The sequence below is a fragment of the Bombina bombina genome, chromosome 3 (assembly GCF_027579735.1).
Source record: "Bombina bombina isolate aBomBom1 chromosome 3, aBomBom1.pri, whole genome shotgun sequence".
NCBI lineage: Eukaryota > Metazoa > Chordata > Amphibia > Anura > Bombinatoridae > Bombina > Bombina bombina.
The window spans coordinates 93,454,270-93,473,527 of NC_069501.1; the positions used below are offsets into that span (position 1 = coordinate 93,454,270).

The window sequence follows — 19,258 nt, forward strand, 5'->3', positions numbered from 1 at the left end:
TCATTCTGTTCGGTTCCATCTCAGACCTCTGCAGTTATGCATGTTAAGGCAATGTAACAGGGACTATGTGGATCTGTCTCCGAAAATAGTTATGGATCAGGCGACAAGGGACTCTCTTCTGTGGTAGTTGTCTCGGGAACACCTCTCCCAGGGAACTTGCTTTCGCAGATCTTCCGTGGTGATCGTGACCACGGGTGCCAGCCTTCTAGGTTGGGGAGCAATTTGGGGGTCATTGAATACTCAGGGTTTTTGGACTCGGGAGGAGTCAGTTCTCCCTATAAACATTCAAGAAACTGAGAGCGATTTTCAATGCTCTACTGGCCTGGCCTCAGTAAACCGGTTTATCAGGTTCCAGTCAGACAACTTAACTTCGGTGGTGTACATCAACCACTAGTGGGGGCTCAGAGTTCCTTGGCCATGTCAGAGGTGACCCGGATAATCCAGTGGGCGGAGTCTTACAACTGTTGTCTTTCTGCAATCCACATACCAGGAGTGGACAATTGGGAGGCGGATTTTTGAGCCGACAGACCTTTCATCTGGGGGAGTGGGAACTCCACCCAGAAGTATTTTCCAGTTTAATACTCAATTGGGGGCAGCCAGAACTGGATCTCCTGGCTTCCTGGCAGAAAGCAAAGCTTCTGAGGTACGGCTCAAGGTCAAGGGATCCACAGGCTTTCTTGATATATGCTCTGGTGGTTCCTTGGAATTTCAGTCTAGCCTACATTTTTCCTCTGTTTGCTCTCCTGCCAAGAGTCATTGCTCGGTTCAAACATGAGAGGGTTTCGGTGATTCTCATAGCGCCAGCGTGGCCTCGCAGGATCTTGTATACAGATCTAGTGGAAATGTCATCTCTACCTCCGTGGAGACTCCTGAGGAAGGACCTTCTACTTCAGGGTCCTTTTCTTCATCCAAATCTCGTTTCTCTGAAGCTGACGACTTGGAGATTGAACGCTTGATTTTATCTAAGTGTGGGTTTTCAGTCGGTCATTGAGACCATGATTCAGGCTCGTAAGCCTGTGACAAGAAATATTTACTATAAGATATGGAGTAAATTTCTGTATTGGTGTGAATCCAGAGGCTACTCTTGGAGTAGAGTCAGGATTCCTAGGATTTTTTCTTTTTTCCAGGAGGGTCTGGAAAAGGGTTTGTCAGCTAGTACTCTGAAAGGTCAGATTTCTGCGTTGTCTATTTTTGTTGCATAAGCGTTTGGCAGATGCGCTAGACGTGTAATTTTTTTTGTCAGCTTTGGTTTAAGATTAGGCCTGTGTTTAAGCCTGTTGCACAACGGACAAGGAATATGAAACACATTCCTTAGAGCTAGAGGAGAGGTTCTGTGAAAGAGGCTATAAAAGAGACCAGTCAGTCATCATAGATTGAATATTGGGGCAAATCCAAGAAATATCTATCTTGAAGATAGAATCAAAGATAGAACAAAAGAATTTGAGGGGGTATCTTTATCACCCAATACAGTAACCAATTCCATCAGATTTCTAACATTGTTAGAAAACATTTTAATATTCTTAAAGCAGATGATGGTTTGGTTGACAACGGTTTAAAAAGGGTGTAGATATGCCTACAGACGTGGTGTAAGCCTTAGTAACATACTTGCTCCCCACACAGCTCAGAGCCAGGGATGAGGTAGGCTCATCCTGGATGACATTTAAAGGTACCTTTTAAATGCAATTACATACAGTGTACTGCCTGTGAATTTTTACAACAGGGAGAAGGCTTTAGAAGCTGTGTAACTGGAGAGAATTTTCGACATTTCTCTTGTCTGAATTGCAGAACAAGGTTCGCAATTTATTTTACTTACCTGCATTGAATGCAATGTACAGTATACAGGACTTACAACTAGGGAGACTAGAGAAAGGATTAGGGAACACATCTCAAACATTAAAAATGGTAACTAACCACACCTCTGGTTCAGCATTTTAAAACCTGTCATCAAACAAAGTATTAAGTCATTTAGATGGACAATTATAGAACAGGTCAAAACGAACAAGAGAGGAGGTGACAGAGAGAGACTGCTGGAAAAAAGAGAGGTATTTTGGATACACAGACTCAGGACCAGAGTCCCAGAAGGGTTAAATTCAGAATTTGACCTAATAAATTTCTGGGAATAAAAGTTCTGGTCCTGGGTCTGTGTTTCCATTCTTTAGCTCCAAAATATGTAATTACAACACTGCTTTCTACACATACCTGTATTTTTACAGTATAGACTATAGAGATAGAAATATCTATACATTTAATAAAATATCATTTGCATATTCAGGTATGTGTGGAAACCGTATGCATTTTAACATTGAGTTAGATTTTCACTATGTTAGTTCATATGTACTTGTTAATAAAATTTGTACACATATTCATTGAATAAGGTAGAGAAGAGGAATTGGAAAATTTGTTATTTCCCTCTAGTTAACAAATGTACTAACAAGCATTGATGTGACTCTGTGTTTAGATTATATTATAGTAGGATTTACCCTTTCAAACAGTGTTAAAGTTTATTTCATTCTCATTTATATAGAGTTGATTGTTTTAGACTATAGTTCACAAATGAATGTATATATCACAGATTTTTGATATGGGACAAATGTTATCCTGTTATATCTAATTTGAGAAGGGTTGGATATAGCTTCACCCCAGGTATGGTTTTAATTATCCTTTAACCAATCAGGTAATAGGAACCAGTATATAGGACTGGTGTTCACCTGAGACTGTAGCTACGATTACGGCTTAATTGCCGAAACATGTCGGCAATCAGTCACTGAAGTGAAGCAATCTCCAACTTCTTGCACAACTTGTGAATCCTATACCCTTGTAGGGACAAAGATTTTTATATTTTGCAATAAAAGAAACTGGAACTTACCACCGGCTGTTTGTGCACCTCATTTGTCTTTGTTGAGTTTGGTTAAGATTAGGCCTGTGTTTTAAGCCTGTTACTCCTCCCTGGAGTCTTAACCTTGTTCTTAGAGCTTTTACAGCGGGCTATGTTTGAACCTATGCATTCCTTAGATTTCAAGATGTTATCTTGGAAAGTTTTGTTTCTTGTTGCTATATCTTCTGCTCAGAGAGTTTCGGAACTCTCGGCTTTGCAGTTCGATTTCTTTTTATCTTATTTTTCTTTCTGATAAGGTGGTTTATGTACTAAATTAGTTTTCCTACCCTAAGGTTGTTTCTAAACGAGAATATTAATGTAATGCTTGTGGGATACTCCGCTATCAGACCGAACTCCGGCCAGTAGTCTTGTTTATCCCGGCGTCGAGCCAGAAAAACGAGGAATATCCCAGAGCAGAGGAGGTTTTTTAAGATGAGGTAAGCGGCACTCACCACAGGCAGGACAGTCCTTTACGGCAACAGGCAGGAAACTAGAGAGAGGCAGTTCAGGGGCAAACCACCAAAAAGGTCAGATAGGCAGGACCTGGTAACAGCAAGGCAAACCACTAGTATGGTCAGGCAGGCAGGGTTTGGCAACAGTAAGGCAATCCAGAGCAATAGGGGTTAACAGGCAGAGAGGTCAGACCAGCAGAGTTCAGCAGCAGTACATCACTCCAGCAGTTAATAAGGTAAACAGGCAGAGTGGGTCAGACAAGCAAGGGTCAGCAACAATATAACAGTCAAGCATAAGAATAAAGAACACCAAGGAGAACCGTAAGTAAAACCTATACTTGGGCAGTGATAGGTAGCAAGTGAGTTACTTACATAGACGCAGGGTTTGCGCCACAGGAGATCCGACCGGCTTCAGAACAGGGAAAGCGTGCGGCGATGACGACATTGCCGCACGCAGAATGGGGCCGACTCCCCCCCTAGGCAACGAGCTTAACAGCAGGCGCCGCGTCCCTAGCAACAGTTAGAGTGGCGCGACAGTTAATCAGGAGATTGTGGTTCCTTCTTTGTGTCCTAATGCTTCTTCTCCCTAGGGAGCGTTTATTTGCACAACCTCGATGTTGGCCGTGCATTTAAGTTCTATCTTCAGGCGACTAAGGACTTTAGTCAGTCTTCTGCTTTGTTTGTTTTTCTGGGAAGCGCAAGTGTCAGAAAGCTACGACTACTTCTTTCTCTTTGGCTAAGGAGTATTATTCATTTGGCCTATGAGACTGCTGGACAGCAACCTCCTGAGAGAATCACTGCTCATTCCACGAAGACTGTTTCTTCTTCCTGGGCATTTAAAAATTAAGCTTCTGTGGAACAGTTTTGCAAGGCTGCAACTTGGTCCTCTTTGCATACTTTTTCAAATTTTTATAAATGTGATACTTTTGCCTCAGCTGAGGCTTCTTTTGGGAGAAGGGTTCTTCAAGCGGTGGTGCCTTCTGTTTAGTTCTACCTGTCTTGTCCCTCCCTTATCATCTGTGTTCTCTAGCTTGGGTATTGATTCCCACTAGTAATTGACCCCAAGGCAGAACATACAGTTATGTGAGATGTCATCGCAGAAAATGCAGCATGTCTGCAGAAAGAACAGGACACATGCAGGAACTGTTAGCGCTTGAACTTTATAGTGCTTCTCCACATTAGACTATTCTCTTCAAACAGAGCTGTGCTCTGGCTGCACTGTGTAAATTTTCCTTAAAGGGCCCATAATACCCAAATGTTTAAACACTTGAAAGTGATACAGCATAGCTGTAAAAAGCGGACTAGAAAATATCACCTGAGCATCTCTATGTAAAAAAGAAAGATTTTTTTTTTTACCTCAAAAGTTCCTCAGTAGCCACATTCCATTGTAAACGATTTCTAAGCAGCAAATCAGTATGTCTGTCCCGGGACAGCGGAAGGGGCGAGCTTACGTGCACTTTCATCTTATTTCCCTATTCAGTTTAAAGGAAGTTTGCTGTGAAATCTCATGAGATCACAGTAAAAGAGTTCATGACCTCAGCACTGCTGATGCTGATTGGCTGCTGTTCATTTCTTCATTTTTTTTTCCCTGCAGCTGGGCTGCAGTGGAGTATAACTTTTTATAATTATATAATTTATAATATCTTCCTTTTTTACATAGAGATGCTCAGGTGATATTTCCAGTCAGCTTTTTACAGTTATACTGCATCAGTTTCAAGTGATTTAGCATATGAGTATTATGTCCCTTATATTATAAAACATAAAAAATTGCTTAATTTCTTCAGTTAACAAACACATTGCAATTAAACTGGTGCCTTAGTGTAACTGTCTAATTTTAAATTGAATTTATTTAAAAATGAACTGCAGAAAAATTTTCACTAAAAAAATCTCATCGCAGAAGTAAAGAAAAGTTCTGCCTCTGGGGCAATTGATGATTCCATGGACTCACCATATCTTAGGAAAGAAAACAAATTTATGCCTTACCTGATAAATGGATTTATTTCTGGATATGGTCAGCCGAATGACTGGAGGTTATGGGTAAGGGAAGTGACATATATAGCAGCTTTGCTGTAGTGCTCTTTGCCTCCTCCTGCTGGCCAGGAATGATATTCCCACTAGTAATTGATGATTCAGTGGACTCACCATATCCAGAAATAAATAAATATATCAGGTAAGCATAAATTGTTTTCATGGAAAGTGTTATTTCTTTTGGCTATTTCTTCTGCTAAAATAGTTTATCTGCTCTTTCTTGTGACCCTCCTTACCTGATTTTTTCCTCAGGATAAGGCTGTTTTATGGACATTATTTGCCTAATGTTGTTTCTTAGGAGAACTTAGATGATAGATTTTTCCTTTTTTTGTGTCCTAATAATGCTTCAGAGAAATCGTTGCATTCTTTGGACTTTGTTAGATCATTGAAATATTACATTGATGCTACGAAGGACTTCATTAATTTTTGTGGTCCTAGGAAGGGTCAGAAAGTTTCTGCAGTTTTTTTTGGCTTCTTGGTTTAAACTTTTGATACACAAAGCTTATTTGGAGGCAGATCAACCTCCACCGCAGCGGATTACTGCTCATTCTACTTGGTCTGTTGCCACTTTTTGGGCTTTCAAGAATGACGCTTCAGTTGATCAGATTTGTAATGCAGCTACTTGGTCTGTGCATACTTTTTGAAAATTCTACCATTTTATGTTTTTGCTTTTAAAGGTTGTTCAGGCAGCTGTCTGATTTTTTTTCTTTTGTCTGATTATTTCTGTTTAAGTGCATTAAAACAAAAAAAAAGGTTTTAAGTCCCTCCCCTATGTCATTAGTTGTGGACTCTAAAAAAAATAATAATTTATGCTTTCATTATAATTTTTTTTTAAATTTTATGGTATTTTTTAAACTGCAGCTGGTTTAACAAGTTATTGTAAATATGTTAATGGAAAAGCAATTTTGCAATACACGGCACCTTTTTTTTGTATGAAGATATATAGGAGTGTACATATGACACTTTTTTTAATTAGATATTTTGTCCTTTTAGGGTTCAGATGACTGCTTGGTGAAGATCTGGTCAACTTATGATGGACGGTTACTTGCCACTTTAAGAGGTCATTCATCTGAGATTACGGATATTACTGTGAACTATGAAAATACCTTGATTGCTGCTGGAAGCTGTGAAAAGGTTATCAGAGTTTGGTGCCTTAGAACTTGTTCTCCGATTGCAGTGCTTCAAGGTCATTCTGGATCTGTTACCTCATTGCTAGTAAGCAGAATTTATGATGATCTCTCATTGAAAACTAATTCTCTAATATTGCTAATTGGTTTTTCCCTATTTTTTTTTGCAAAACTTAATACAAAAGAAATATACTGCTTTTTCATATGGATGTTAGAAAACAAATTAAGTACAATATCCCTTTAATGAGTTATAACATTTGAATCATACACATGAAACTACTGTAATGATAAATCTTGCTGTGGTACTGGACATTACCGATACTGTATTCTGTCTAAAACCAGAGTGACTAGTATGTAAAAATTGATGGGTTACATTGATTTATTTTATTAATATTGCTCTCAACCAGTTTTAAGTTTTCCTTTTGCCTTTCATCTAAATATGACTACGCTCAGTTATATCTTTGCTTTTCCCATAGTTGTTTTGTTAGTTTATTTTAAGAAAGTTTTTTTAAATTCTAAATATATATTTTTTTCCAGTTCAGTCCTATGGTGAAAGGTTCTGTGAGATACCTGGTCTCAACTGGTGGTGATGCAACGGTTTGCTTCTGGCAGTGGGATGTGGACACCATGCAGTTCAAGTATGGGCAACATATTTTCATTTAAAGATATTTATATTCTCTTTATATGACTTTATGCAGAACATTTTTCTATATTTCTTTATTTTACTATAGTAATCGCCCCTATTAAGTTTATTGAGAAGTCCTGGTCCCTGGAGCTCGAATGCTTTGTTGTTCATATAGTATTGGTAAGTTAAAATTGTATAATTACGTTTTTAATGTCACATTAGATTTTAATTGTTTAAAGGACAATACTATAGAATTGCATATTACAAGTACATAATAAATAGTAATAATAATAAAGTACATAATAAAAAGACAATGCAATAACACCTACTCTAAATTTCAAATGAGCAGTAGTTTCTTTTCTTTCATGTAATTAGCAAGAGTCCATGAGCTAGTGACGTATGGGATATACATTCCTACCAGGAGGGGCAAAGTTTCCCAAACCTCAAAATGCCTATAAATACACCCTCACCACACCCACAATTCAGTTTTTACAAACTTTGCCTCCGATGGAGGTGGTGAAGTAAGTTTGTGCTAGATTCTACGTTGATATGCGCTCCGCAGCAAGTTGGAGCCCGGTTTTCCTCTCAGCGTGCAGTGAATGTCAGAGGGATGTGAGGAGAGTATTGCCTATTTGAATGCAGTGATCTCCTTCTACGGGGTCTATTTCATAGGTTCTCTGTTATCGGTCGTAGAGATTCATCTCTTACCTCCCTTTTCAGATCGACGATATACTCTTATATATTACCATTACCTCTGCTGATTCTCGTTTCAGTACTGGTTTGGCTATCTGCTATATGTAGATGAGTGTCCTGGGGTATCTGCTGTAAACTTTTGGGTAGCTATTTCTCCAGCTGTTGTTTGTATTGATTGTCATGACAAACTTGTTAAAGCAGATAATATTTCCTTTAGTAAAGTACCATTGCCTGTTGCAGTTCCCTCAACATCTAAGGTGCAGAATGTTCCTGATAATATAAGAGATTTTGTTTCTGAATCCATTGGAAACCATCTCCAGTCTGGAATAAATCCAAGCCAGCTAGAAAGGCAAAGCCTGCTTCTAAGTCCACATGAAGGTTGGCGGCCCTCATTCCAGCTCAGCTGGTAGGGGGCAGGTTACGTTTTTTTCAAGGAATTTTGGATCAATTCTGTTCACAATCTTTGGATTCAGAACATTGTTTCAGAAGGGTACAGAATTGGTTTCAAGATAAGACCTCCTGCAAAGAGATTTTTTCTTTCCCGTTGTCCCAGTAAATCCAGTAAAAGCTCAAGCATTTCTGAATTGTTTTTCAGATCTAGAGTTGACTGGAGTAATTATGCCAGTTCCAGTTCAGGAACAGGGGATGGGGGTTTTATTCAAATCTCTTCATTGTACCAAAGAAGGAGAATTCCTTCAGACCAGTTCTGGATCTAAAAATATTGAATCGTTATGTAAGGATACCAACGTTCAAAATGGTAACTGTAAGGACTATCTTGCCTTTTGTTCAGCAAGGGAATTATATGTCCACAATAGATTTACAGGATGCATATCTGCATATTCCGATTCATCCAGATCATTTTCAGTTCCTGAGATTCTCTTTTCTGGACAAGCATTACCAGTTTGTGGCTCTGCCGTTTGGCCTAGCTACAGCTCCAAGAATTTTTACAAAGGTTCTACGGTGCCCTTCTGTCTGTAATCAGAGAACAGGGTATTGTGGTATTTCCTTATTTGGACGATATCTTGGTACTTGCTCAGTCTTTACATTTAGCAGAATCTCATACGAATCGACTTGTGTTGTTTCTTCAAGATACATGGTTGGAGGATCAATTACCAAAAAGTTCTTTGATTCCTCAGACAAGGGTAACCTTTCTGGGTTTTCCAGATGGATTCAGTGTCCATGACTCTGTCTTTAACAGACAAGAGACGTCTAAAATTGATTGCAGCTTGTCGAAACCTTCAGTCACAATCATTCCCTTCGGTAGCCTTATGCATGGAAATTCTAGGTCTTATGACTGCTGCATCGGACGCGATCCCCTTTGCTCGTTTTCACATGCGACCATCTTCAGCTCTGTATGCCTGAAGCAATGGTGCAAGGATTACACGAAGATATCTCAAACTATCTTTAAAACCGATTGTTCGGCACTCTCTAACATGGTGGACAGATCACCATCGTTTAATTCAGGGGGCTTCTTTTGTGCTTCCGACCTGGACTGTAATTTCAAACAGATGCAAGTCTCTCGGGTTGGGAGCTGTGTGGGGATCTCTGACGGCACAGGGAGTTTGGGAATCTCAGGAGGTGAGATTACCTATCAATATCTTGGAACTCCGTTGCAATTTTCAGGGCTCTTCAGTTTTGGCCTCTTCTGAAGAGAGAATCGTTCATTTGTTTTCAGACAGACAATGTCACAACTGTGGCATACATCAAATCATCAAGGAGGGACTCACAGTCCTCTAGCTATGAAAGAAGTATCTCGAATTTTGGTTTGGGCGGAATCCAGCTCCTGTCTAATCTCTGTGGTTCATATCCCAGGTGTAGACAATTGGGAAGCGGATTATCTCAGTCGCCAAACGTTGCATCCGGGCGAATGGTCTCTTCACCCAGAGGTATTTCTTCAGATTGTTCAAATGTGGGGAAACTTCCAGAAATAGATCTGATGGCGTCCCATCTAAACAAGAAACTTCCCAGGTATCTGTCCAGAATCCCGGGATCCTCAGGCGGAGGCAGTGGATGCATTATCACTTCCTTGGAAGTATCATCCTGCTATATCTTTCCGCCTCTAGTTCTTCTTCCAAGAGTGATCTCCAAGATTCTGAAGGAATGCTCGTTTGTTCTGCTGGTAGCTCCAGCATGGCCTCACAGGTTTTGGTATGCGGATCTTGTCCGGATGACTCTTGCCAACCGTGGACTCTTCCGTTAAGACCAGACCTTCTGTCACAAGGTCCTTTTTTCCATCAGGATCTGAAATCCTTAAAATTTAAAGGTTATGGAGATTGAACGCTTGATTCTTGGTCAAAAGAGGTTTCTCTGACTCGTGATTACTACTATGTTACAGGCTCGTAAATCTGGTATCTCGAGAGATATATTATAGAGTCTGGAAAGACTTATATTTCTTGGTGTCTTTCTCATCATTTTTTCTTGGCATTCTTTTAGAATACCGAGAATTTACAGTTTCTTCAGGATGGTTTAGATAAGGGTTTGTCCGCAAGTTCTTTGAAAGGACAAATCTCTGCTCTTTCTGTCTTTTTCACAGAAAGATTGCTATTCTTCCTGATATTCATTGTTTTGTACAAGCTTTGGTTCGTATAAAAACCTGTCATTAAGTCAATTTCTCCTCCTTGGAGTTGAATTTGGTTCTGGGAGCTCTTCAAGCTCCTCCGTTTGAACCTATGCATTCATTGGACATTAAATTACTTTCTTGGAAAGTTTTGTTCCTTTTGGCCATCTCTTCTGCCAGAAAGAGTTTTCTGAATTATCTGCTCTTCTTGTGAGTCTCCTTTTCTGATTTTTCATCAGGATAAGGCGGTGTTGCGAACTTCTTTTGAATTTTTACCTAAAGTTGTGAATTCCAACAACATTAGTAGAGAAATTGTGGTTACTTCATTATGTCCTAATCCTAAGAATTCTAAGGAGAAATCGTTGCATTCTTTGGATGTTGTTAGAGCTTTGAAATATTATGTGAAGCTACGAAATCTTTCCGTAAGACTTCTAGTCTATTTGTTATCTTTTCCGGTTCTAGAAAAGGCCCAGAAAGCTTCTGCATTTCTTTGGCATCTTGGTTGAAATCTTTAATTCATCTTGCCTATGTTGAGTCGGGTAAAATTCCCGCCTCAGAGAATTACAGCTCATTCTAGCTAGGTCAGTATCTACTTCCTGGGCGTTTAGGAATGAAGCTTCGGTTGACAGATCTGCAAAAGCAGGCAACTTGGTCCTCTTTGCATACTTTTAACTAAATTCTACCATTTTGATGTATTTTCTTCTTCTGAAGCAGTTTTTTGGTAGAAAGTACTTCAGGCAGCGGTTTCAGTTTGAATCTTCTGTTTATGTTTTTCGGTAAAACTTTATTTTGGGTGTGGATTATTTTCAGCAGGAATTGGCTGTCTTTATTTTAATCCCTCCCTCTCTAGTGACTCTTGTGTGGAAAGATCCACATCTTGGGTAGTCATTATCCATACGTCACTAGCTCATGGACTCTTGCTTAATTACATGAAAGAAAACATTATTTATGTAAGAAACTTACCTGATAAATTCATTTCTTTCATATTAGCAAGAGTCCATGAGGCCCGCCCTTTTTTTGTGGTGGTTATGATTTTGTATAAAGCACAATTATTCCAATTCCTTATTTTATATGCTTTCGCACTTTTTTATCACCCCACTTCTTGGCTATTCGGTATAAACTGAATTGTGGGTGTGGTGAGGGGTGTATTTATAGGCATTTTTGAGGTGTTGGGAAACTTTGCCCCTCCTGTAGGAATGTATATCCCATACGTCGACTAGCTCATGGACTCTTGCTAATATGAAAGAAATGAATTTATCAGGTAAGTTCTTACATAAATTATGTTTTTTTCTCTTTTTTTTTTTTTTTTTCTGGCAAATTTATTTTTTTCTTGCATGTTTACGGTCCCCATGTATCATGTGATCAGCCAATCACAGACTAGTATACCATATACCCTGTGAATTTGTGCACATGCTTAGTAGGAGTTTGTTCCCCAGGAAAGTGTGTATATAAAAAGACTGCAATATTTGATAAGGGAAGTAAATTATAAAAGTATCTGAAAACTGCATGCTCTATTTGAATCATAAGTTTAATTTGATTTGACTTTAAGCTGGCCTTTGGAAAGTTTGGAGACTGTACTTGGTTTAAGGACAAATAAAAGTTTGAGGACAATTTAATGATAGTAATAAACACGTAAGATGGAGGTCATATACTGGGAGAAAAAAAATATTTGATACCCTGCTGATTTTGTACGTTTGCCCACTGACAAAGAAATGATCAAGTCTATATATTTTTTTTTTTTTAAATATTTTTTTGAGACTCAATTTAAGCACATAGCACAACACAAAAATAAATGCAGTTACATAATAATATCACACATTTCTTTCATGTAATTGGCAAGAGTCCATGAGCTAGTGACGTATGGGATATACAATCCTACCAGGAGGGGCAAAGTTTCCCAACCTCAAAATGCCTATAAATACACCCCTCACCACATCCACAATTCAGGTTTTACAAACTTTGTCTCCTATGGAGGTGGTGAAGTAAGTTTGTGCTAAGATTTCTACGTTGATATGCGCTTCTCAGCATTGTTGAAGCCCGATTCCTCTGAGTACAAGCGAATGTCAGAGGGACGTGAAGGGAGTATCTCTTATTTGAATACGATGATTTACCTAACGGGGGGTCTATTTCATAGGTTCTCTGTTATCGGTCGTAGAGATTCATCTCCTACCTCCCTTTTCAGATCGACGATATACTCTCAATTTACATTACCTCTACTAATAACTGTTTTAGTACTGGTTTGGCTATCTGCTATATGTGAATTGGTGTCTTTTGGTAAGGTATGTTTTCATTACTCAAGACACTCTCAGCTAATGGTTTGGGCACTTTATGCATTTATATAAAGTTCTAAATATAGGTATTTGTACTTATATTTGCCATGAGTCAGGTTCATTGTATTTCCTTCTGCAGACTGTCAGTTTCATATTTGGGGAATGTAAACAATTTCTCCAACATTGGTGTGTCCGGTCCACGGCGTCATCCTTACTTGTGGATATTCTCTTCCCCAACAGGTAAATGGCAAAGAGAGTCCCCAGCAAAGCTGGTCACATGATCCCTCCTAGGCTCCGCCCACCCCAGTCATTCTCTTTGCCGTTGCACAGGCAACAATTCTCCACGGAGATGGTTAAGAGTTTTTTGGTGTTAAATGTAGTTTTATTCTTCTATCAAGTGTTTGTTATTTTAAAATAGTGCTGGTGATGTACTATTTACTCTGAAACAGAAAAGGAATGATGATTTCTGTTTGTAAGAGGAAGATGATTTTTAGCAGACAGTAACTAAAATCGATGCTGTATTCTACACAGGGACTGTTGAGATGAAGTAACTTCAGTTGGGGGAAACAGTTAGCACGTCTTTTCTGCTTAAGGTATGACTAGCCATATTTCTAACAAGACCATGTAATGCTGGAAGGCTGTCATTTCCCCTCATGGGGACCGGTAAGCCATTTCGTTAGTTAAACCATAAAAGAATAAAGGGCTTCAAAAAGGGCTTAAAAACTGGTAGAACATTTTTCTGGGCTAAAACAATTGCTTTACTAGGCATATTATGCAGATTCTTAACTAATTATTGGTATTATAATCTTGGGCGAACGTTTAGAAAAATGGCAGGCACTGTGTTGGAGCACCTTTTTTCAGATGGGGGCCTTTCTAGTTATAGGACAGAGCCTCATTCTGGGACTGTATAGGGGTTAAATGTAAAAAACGGCTCCGGTTCCGGGTTAATTTAAGGGTTAATGCTCTGAAATTTGGGTGTGGCAATACTTTTAATGCACAGACACTGTGGTGAAATGTGTGGTAATTTTGAACAATTCCTTCATACTTTTTCACATATTCAGTAATAAATTGTTTTCAGTTTGAAATTTAAAGTGACAGTAACGGTTTTATTTTAAACGTTTTTTTGTGCTTTGTTGACAAGTTTAAGCCTGTTTTAAACATGTCTGTACCTTCAGATAAGCTATGTTCTATATGTATGAAAGCCAATGTGTCTCCCCATTTAAATTTAGTGATAATTGTGCCATAGTGTCCAACACAAAGTAAGGACAGTAATGCAACAGATAAATGATATTGGCCCAAGGATGATTCCTCAAATGAGGGGAGTAAACATGATACTACAATCATCCCCTACTGTGTCTACACCAGTTATGCCCACACAGGAGGCCCCTAGTACATCTAGTGCGCCAATACTTATAACCATTGCAACAATTAACGGCTGTAATGGATAACTCCATAGCAATATCTTTTATCCAAAATGCTACTTATCAGAGAAAGCGCGATTGCTCTGTTTTAAACACTGAAGAGCAAGAGGACGCTGATGATAAACTGTTCTGACATACCCTCACACCAATCTCAAGGGGCCATGAGGGGAGGTTTTGTCTGATGGGAGAAATTTCAGATTCAGGAAAAATTTCTCATCAAGCTGAACCTGATGGTTGTGACATTTAAATTTGAACATCTCCGCGCACTGCTTAAGGAGGTGTTATCTACTCTGGGATGATTGTGACAATTTGGTCATTCCAGAGAAATGATGTAAGATGGACAAGTTTCCTAGAGGTTCCAGTGCCCCCCGGACGCTTTTCCTATACCCAAGCGGGTGGCGGACATAGTAAATAAAGAGTGGGAAAGGCCCGGCATACCTTTTGTTCCCCCCCCTATATTTAAGAAATTATTTCCTATAGTCGACCCCTAGAAAGGACTTATGGCAGACAGTCCCCAAGGTCGAGGGGGGGCGGTTTCTCTACTCTAAACAAACGCACTACTATTCCTATCGAAAATAGTTGTGCTTTCAAAGATCCTATGGATAAGGAATTAGAGGGTGTGCTTAAAAAGATTTTTTGTACAGCGAAGGTTACCTTCTACAACCAATTTCATGCATTGTTCCTGTCACTACGGCAGCGTGTTTCTGGTTCGAGGAACTAGGAAAAATCGCTCAGTAAAGAATCTTCGTATGAGGAGGTTATGGGGACAGAGTTCAAGCACTTAAATTGGCTAACTCTTTTGTTTTAGGATGCCGCTTGTGCAATATAGCTAGATTAGCGGCAAAAATTCAGGGTTTGCTGTTCGTGGCGCGCAGAGTGCTTTGGCTAAAGTCTTGGTCAGACGGATGTGTCTTCCAAGACAAAAATTGCTTAACATTCCTTTCAAAGTAAAACATTATTTGGACCTGATTTGAAAGAGATTATTTCAGACATCACTGGGGGAAAGGGCCACGCCCCCACAGGATAGGTCTTTTAAGGCTAATAATAAGCCTAATTTTCGTCCCTTTCACAGAAACGGACCAGTCTCTAATTCTGTATCCTCTAAGCAAGAGGGTATACTTCACAACCCAAACCAGCCTGGAAACCAGATGCAAGGCTGGAACAAGGGTAAGCAGGCCAAGAAGCCTACCACTGGCTACCAAACAGCATGAAGGGATAGCCCCCGATCCGGGACCGGATCTAGTGGGGGCAGGACTTTCTCTCTTTGCTCAGGCTTGGGCAAGAGATGTTCAGGATCCTTGGGCGCTAGGAAATAGGTTTCTCTCAAGGTTTATCTCCTGAATTCAAGGGGAACTAACCCCCAAGGGGAAGGTTCCACAGGTCTCAATTATCTTCAAACCAAATAAAGAGACAGGCATTCTTACATTGTGTAGAAGACCTGTTTAAAGGATGGGAGTGATACATCCAGTTCCAATAAGAGAACAAGGAATGGGATTTTATCCAATCTGTTCATAGTTCCCAAAAAGAGGGAACATTCAGACCAATTTTGGATCTAAAGATCCTAAACAAAATTTCTCAGGGTACCATCGTTCAAAATGGAATCTAGTTCGAACGATCCTACCTACTATCCAGGAGAAATCAATTTATGGACTACCGTGGATTTAAAGGATGCGTACCTACATATTCCTATCCACAAGGAACATCATCAGTTCCTAAGGTTCGCTTTTCTGGACAAGCATTACAGTTTGTGGCACTTCCATTTGAATTAGCCACTGCTCCAAGGATTTTCACAAAGGTACTAGGGTCCCTTCTAGCGGTTCTAAGACCAGGGGCAGTGCAGTAGTACCTTACTTGGACGCATCCTGATTCAAGCGTCGTCCCTGTCAAAAGCAAAGGGCTCATAACGGACATCGGTCGTAGCCTTTCTCAGATCTCACGGATGGAAGGGTGAACAAAGAAAAAAAGTTCTCTGTCCCCGTCAACAAGAGTTCCCTTCTTGGGAACAATAATAGATTCCTTAGAAATGAGGATTTTTCTGACAGAGGTCAGAAAATCAAAACTTCTAAGCTCTTGTCAAGTACTTCATTCTGTTCCTCGTCCTTCCATAGCGCAGTGCATGGAAGTAATAGGATTGATGGTTGCAACAATGGACATAGTTCCTTTTGCACGAATTCATCTAAGACCATTACAACTGTGCATGCTCAAACAGTGGAATGGGGATTATACAGACTTGTCTCCGACGATTCAAGTAGATCAAAAGACCAGAGATTCACTCCGTTGGTGGCTGACCCTGGACAATCTGTCACAGGGAATGAGCTTCCGCAGACCAGAGTGGGTCATTGTCACGACCGACGCCAGCCTAGTGGGCTGGGGCGCGGTCTGGGAATCCCTGAAAGCTCAGGGTCTATGGTCTCGGGAAGAGTCTCTTCTCCCGATAAACATTCTGGAACTGAGAGCGATATTCAATGCTCTCAGAGCTTGGCCTCAACTAGCAAAGGCCAAATTCATAAGGTTTCAGTCAGACAACATGACGACCGTTGCATATATCAATCATCAGGGGGGAACAAGGAAACTTCCCTGGCGATGAAAGAAGTGACCAAGATAATTCAATGGGCGGAGGATCACTCCTGCCACTTGTCTGCGATCCACATCCCAGGAGTGGAAAATTGGGAAGCGGATTTTCTGAGTCGTCAGACATTCCATCCGGGGGAGTGGGAACTCCATCCGGAAATCTTTGCCCAAATAACTCAATTATGGGGCATTCCAGACATGGATCTGATGGCGTCTCGTCAGAACTTCAAGGTTCCTTGCTACGGGTCCAGATCCAGGGATCCCAAGGCGACCCTAGTAGATGCACTAGTAGCACCTTGGACCTTCAACCTAGCTTATGTATTCCCACCGTTTCCTCTCATCCCCAGGCTGGTAGCCAGGATCAATCAGGAGAGGGCCTCGGTGATCTTGATAGCTCCTGCGTGGCCACGCAGGACTTGGTATGCAGACCTGGTGAATATGTCATCGGCTCCACCATGGAAGCTACCTTTGAGACAGGACCTTCTTGTTCAGGGTCCATTCGAACATCCGAATCTGGTTTCCCTCCAACTGACGGCTTGGAGATTGAACGCTTGATTTTATCAAAGCGTGGGTTTTCAGATTCTGTAATAGATACTCTGATTCAGGCTAGAAAGCCTGTAACTAGAAAAATTTACCATAAAATATGGAAAAAATATATCTGTTGGTGTGAATCTAAAGGATTCCCATGGAACAAGATAAAAATTCCTAAGATTCTATCCTTTCTACAAGAAGGTTTGGAGAAAGGATTATCTGCAAGTTCTCTGAAGGGACAGATCTCTGCTTTATCTGTTTTACTTCACAAAAGACTGGCAGCTGTGCCAGATGTTCAAGCATTTGTTCAGGCTCTGGTTAGGATCAAGCCTGTTTACAGACCTTTGACTCCTCCCTGGAGTCTAAATCTAGTTCTTTCAGTTCTTCAAGGGGTTCCGTTTGAACCCTTACATTCCGTAGATATTAAGTTATTATCTTGGAAAGTTTTGTTTTTGGTTGCAATTTCTTCTGCTAGAAGAGTTTCAGAGTTATCTGCTCTGCAGTGTTCTCCGCCCTATCTGGTGTTCCATGCAGATAAGGTGGTTTTGCGTACTAAGCCTGGTTTTCTTCCGAAAGTTGTTTCCAACAAAAATATTAACCAGGAGATAGTTGTACCTTCTTTGTGTGCGAATCCAGTTTCAAAGAAGGAACGTTTGTTACACAATTTGGACGTAGTCCGTGCTCTAAAATTCTATTTAGAGGCTACTAAAGATTTCAGACAAACATCTTCCTTGTTTGTTGTTTATTCTGGTAAAAGGAGAGGTCAAAAAGCGACTTCTACCTCTCTTTCCTTTTGGCTTAAAAGCATTATCCGATTGGCTTATGAGACTGCCGGACGGCAGCCTCCTGAAAGAATCACAGCTCACTCCACTAGGGCTGTGGCTTCCACATGGGCCTTCAAGAACGAGGCTTCTGTTGACCAGATATGTAAGGCAGCGACTTGGTCTTCACTGCACACTTTTACTAAATTTTACAAATTTGATACTTTTGCTTCTTCGGAGGCTATTTTTGGGAGAAAGGTTTTGCAAGCCGTGGTGCCTTCCATTTAGGTGACCTGATTTGCTCCCTCCCTTCATCCGTGTCCTAAAGCTTTGGTATTGGTTCCCACAAGTAAGGATGACGCCGTGGACCGGACACACCTATGTTGGAGAAAACAGAATTTATGCTTACCTGATAAATTACTTTCTCCAACGGTGTGTCCGGTCCACGGCCCGCCCTGGTTTTTTAATCAGGTCTGATGAATTATTTTCTCTAACTACAGTCACCACGGTATCATATGGTTTCTCCTATATATATTTCCTCCTGTCCGTCGGTCGAATGACTGGGGTGGGCGGAGCCTAGGAGGGATCATGTGACCAGCTTTGCTGGGACTCTTTGCCATTTCCTGTTGGGGAAGAGAATATCCCACAAGTAAGGATGACGCCGTGGACCGGACACACCGTTGGAGAAAGTAATTTATCAGGTAGGCATAAATTCTGTTTTTTAAGAAATTGATTTCTTACCTGGGGTTTAGTCTTTTTTCAATTGACTACTTCTTGTAATTGCGGGTATGTCAAATGCTAAACTTTATTATGTCATTCTTGTCGCGAAATTTTACACTTTACACTACAGTCACCACGGCACCTTATGGTTTCTCCTTTTTCTCCTAACAGTCGGTCGAATGACTGGGGGGCGGAGCCAGAGGGGGGGGCTATATGGACAGCTCTTGCTGTGTGCTCTCTTTGCCATTTCCTGTAGGGAAAGAGAATATCCCACAAGTAAGGATGAAGCCGTGGACCGGACACACCGTAGGAGAAAGAAATTTATCAGGTGAGCATAAATTCTGTTTTTATATTTATCATTAGTTGATATTTGGGTATTATGTGACATGGGAGACAATATAAAAAACATTTTATGTTTTTTATTTTTGGCACTTAAAACTTATTGGTTTTATGCTTGAGGGTTATATTGTGTGTGTGTGTATTTTTACTTTAGTTCAAAACAGCATTTCCATGCGGTGTTGTTTGGGCCTACTCCAACTTTTGACCTTAAGGGGCGGAGCCTATTTTGGTGCAATTTCTTCAGGCTTAGCAGCTGCAAACAGTAGCTCGGTGGCTCCTGGACTGTGT

General features: G+C 40.4%; 1 protein-coding gene across 1 annotated transcript in view; it reads left to right on the plus strand.

The window, feature by feature from the left end:
- BRWD1 (bromodomain and WD repeat domain containing 1) overlaps nt 1-19,258 on the plus strand; it is a gene marked incomplete in the record, with an annotated part of 1,309,461 nt that overhangs the window by 126,454 nt on the left and 1,163,749 nt on the right. Inside the window, 3 exon segments of the mRNA XM_053705925.1 lie at nt 6,349-6,570; nt 7,020-7,120; nt 7,214-7,287. Of these exon segments, the coding sequence (XP_053561900.1) occupies nt 6,349-6,570; nt 7,020-7,120; nt 7,214-7,287 (397 nt within the window).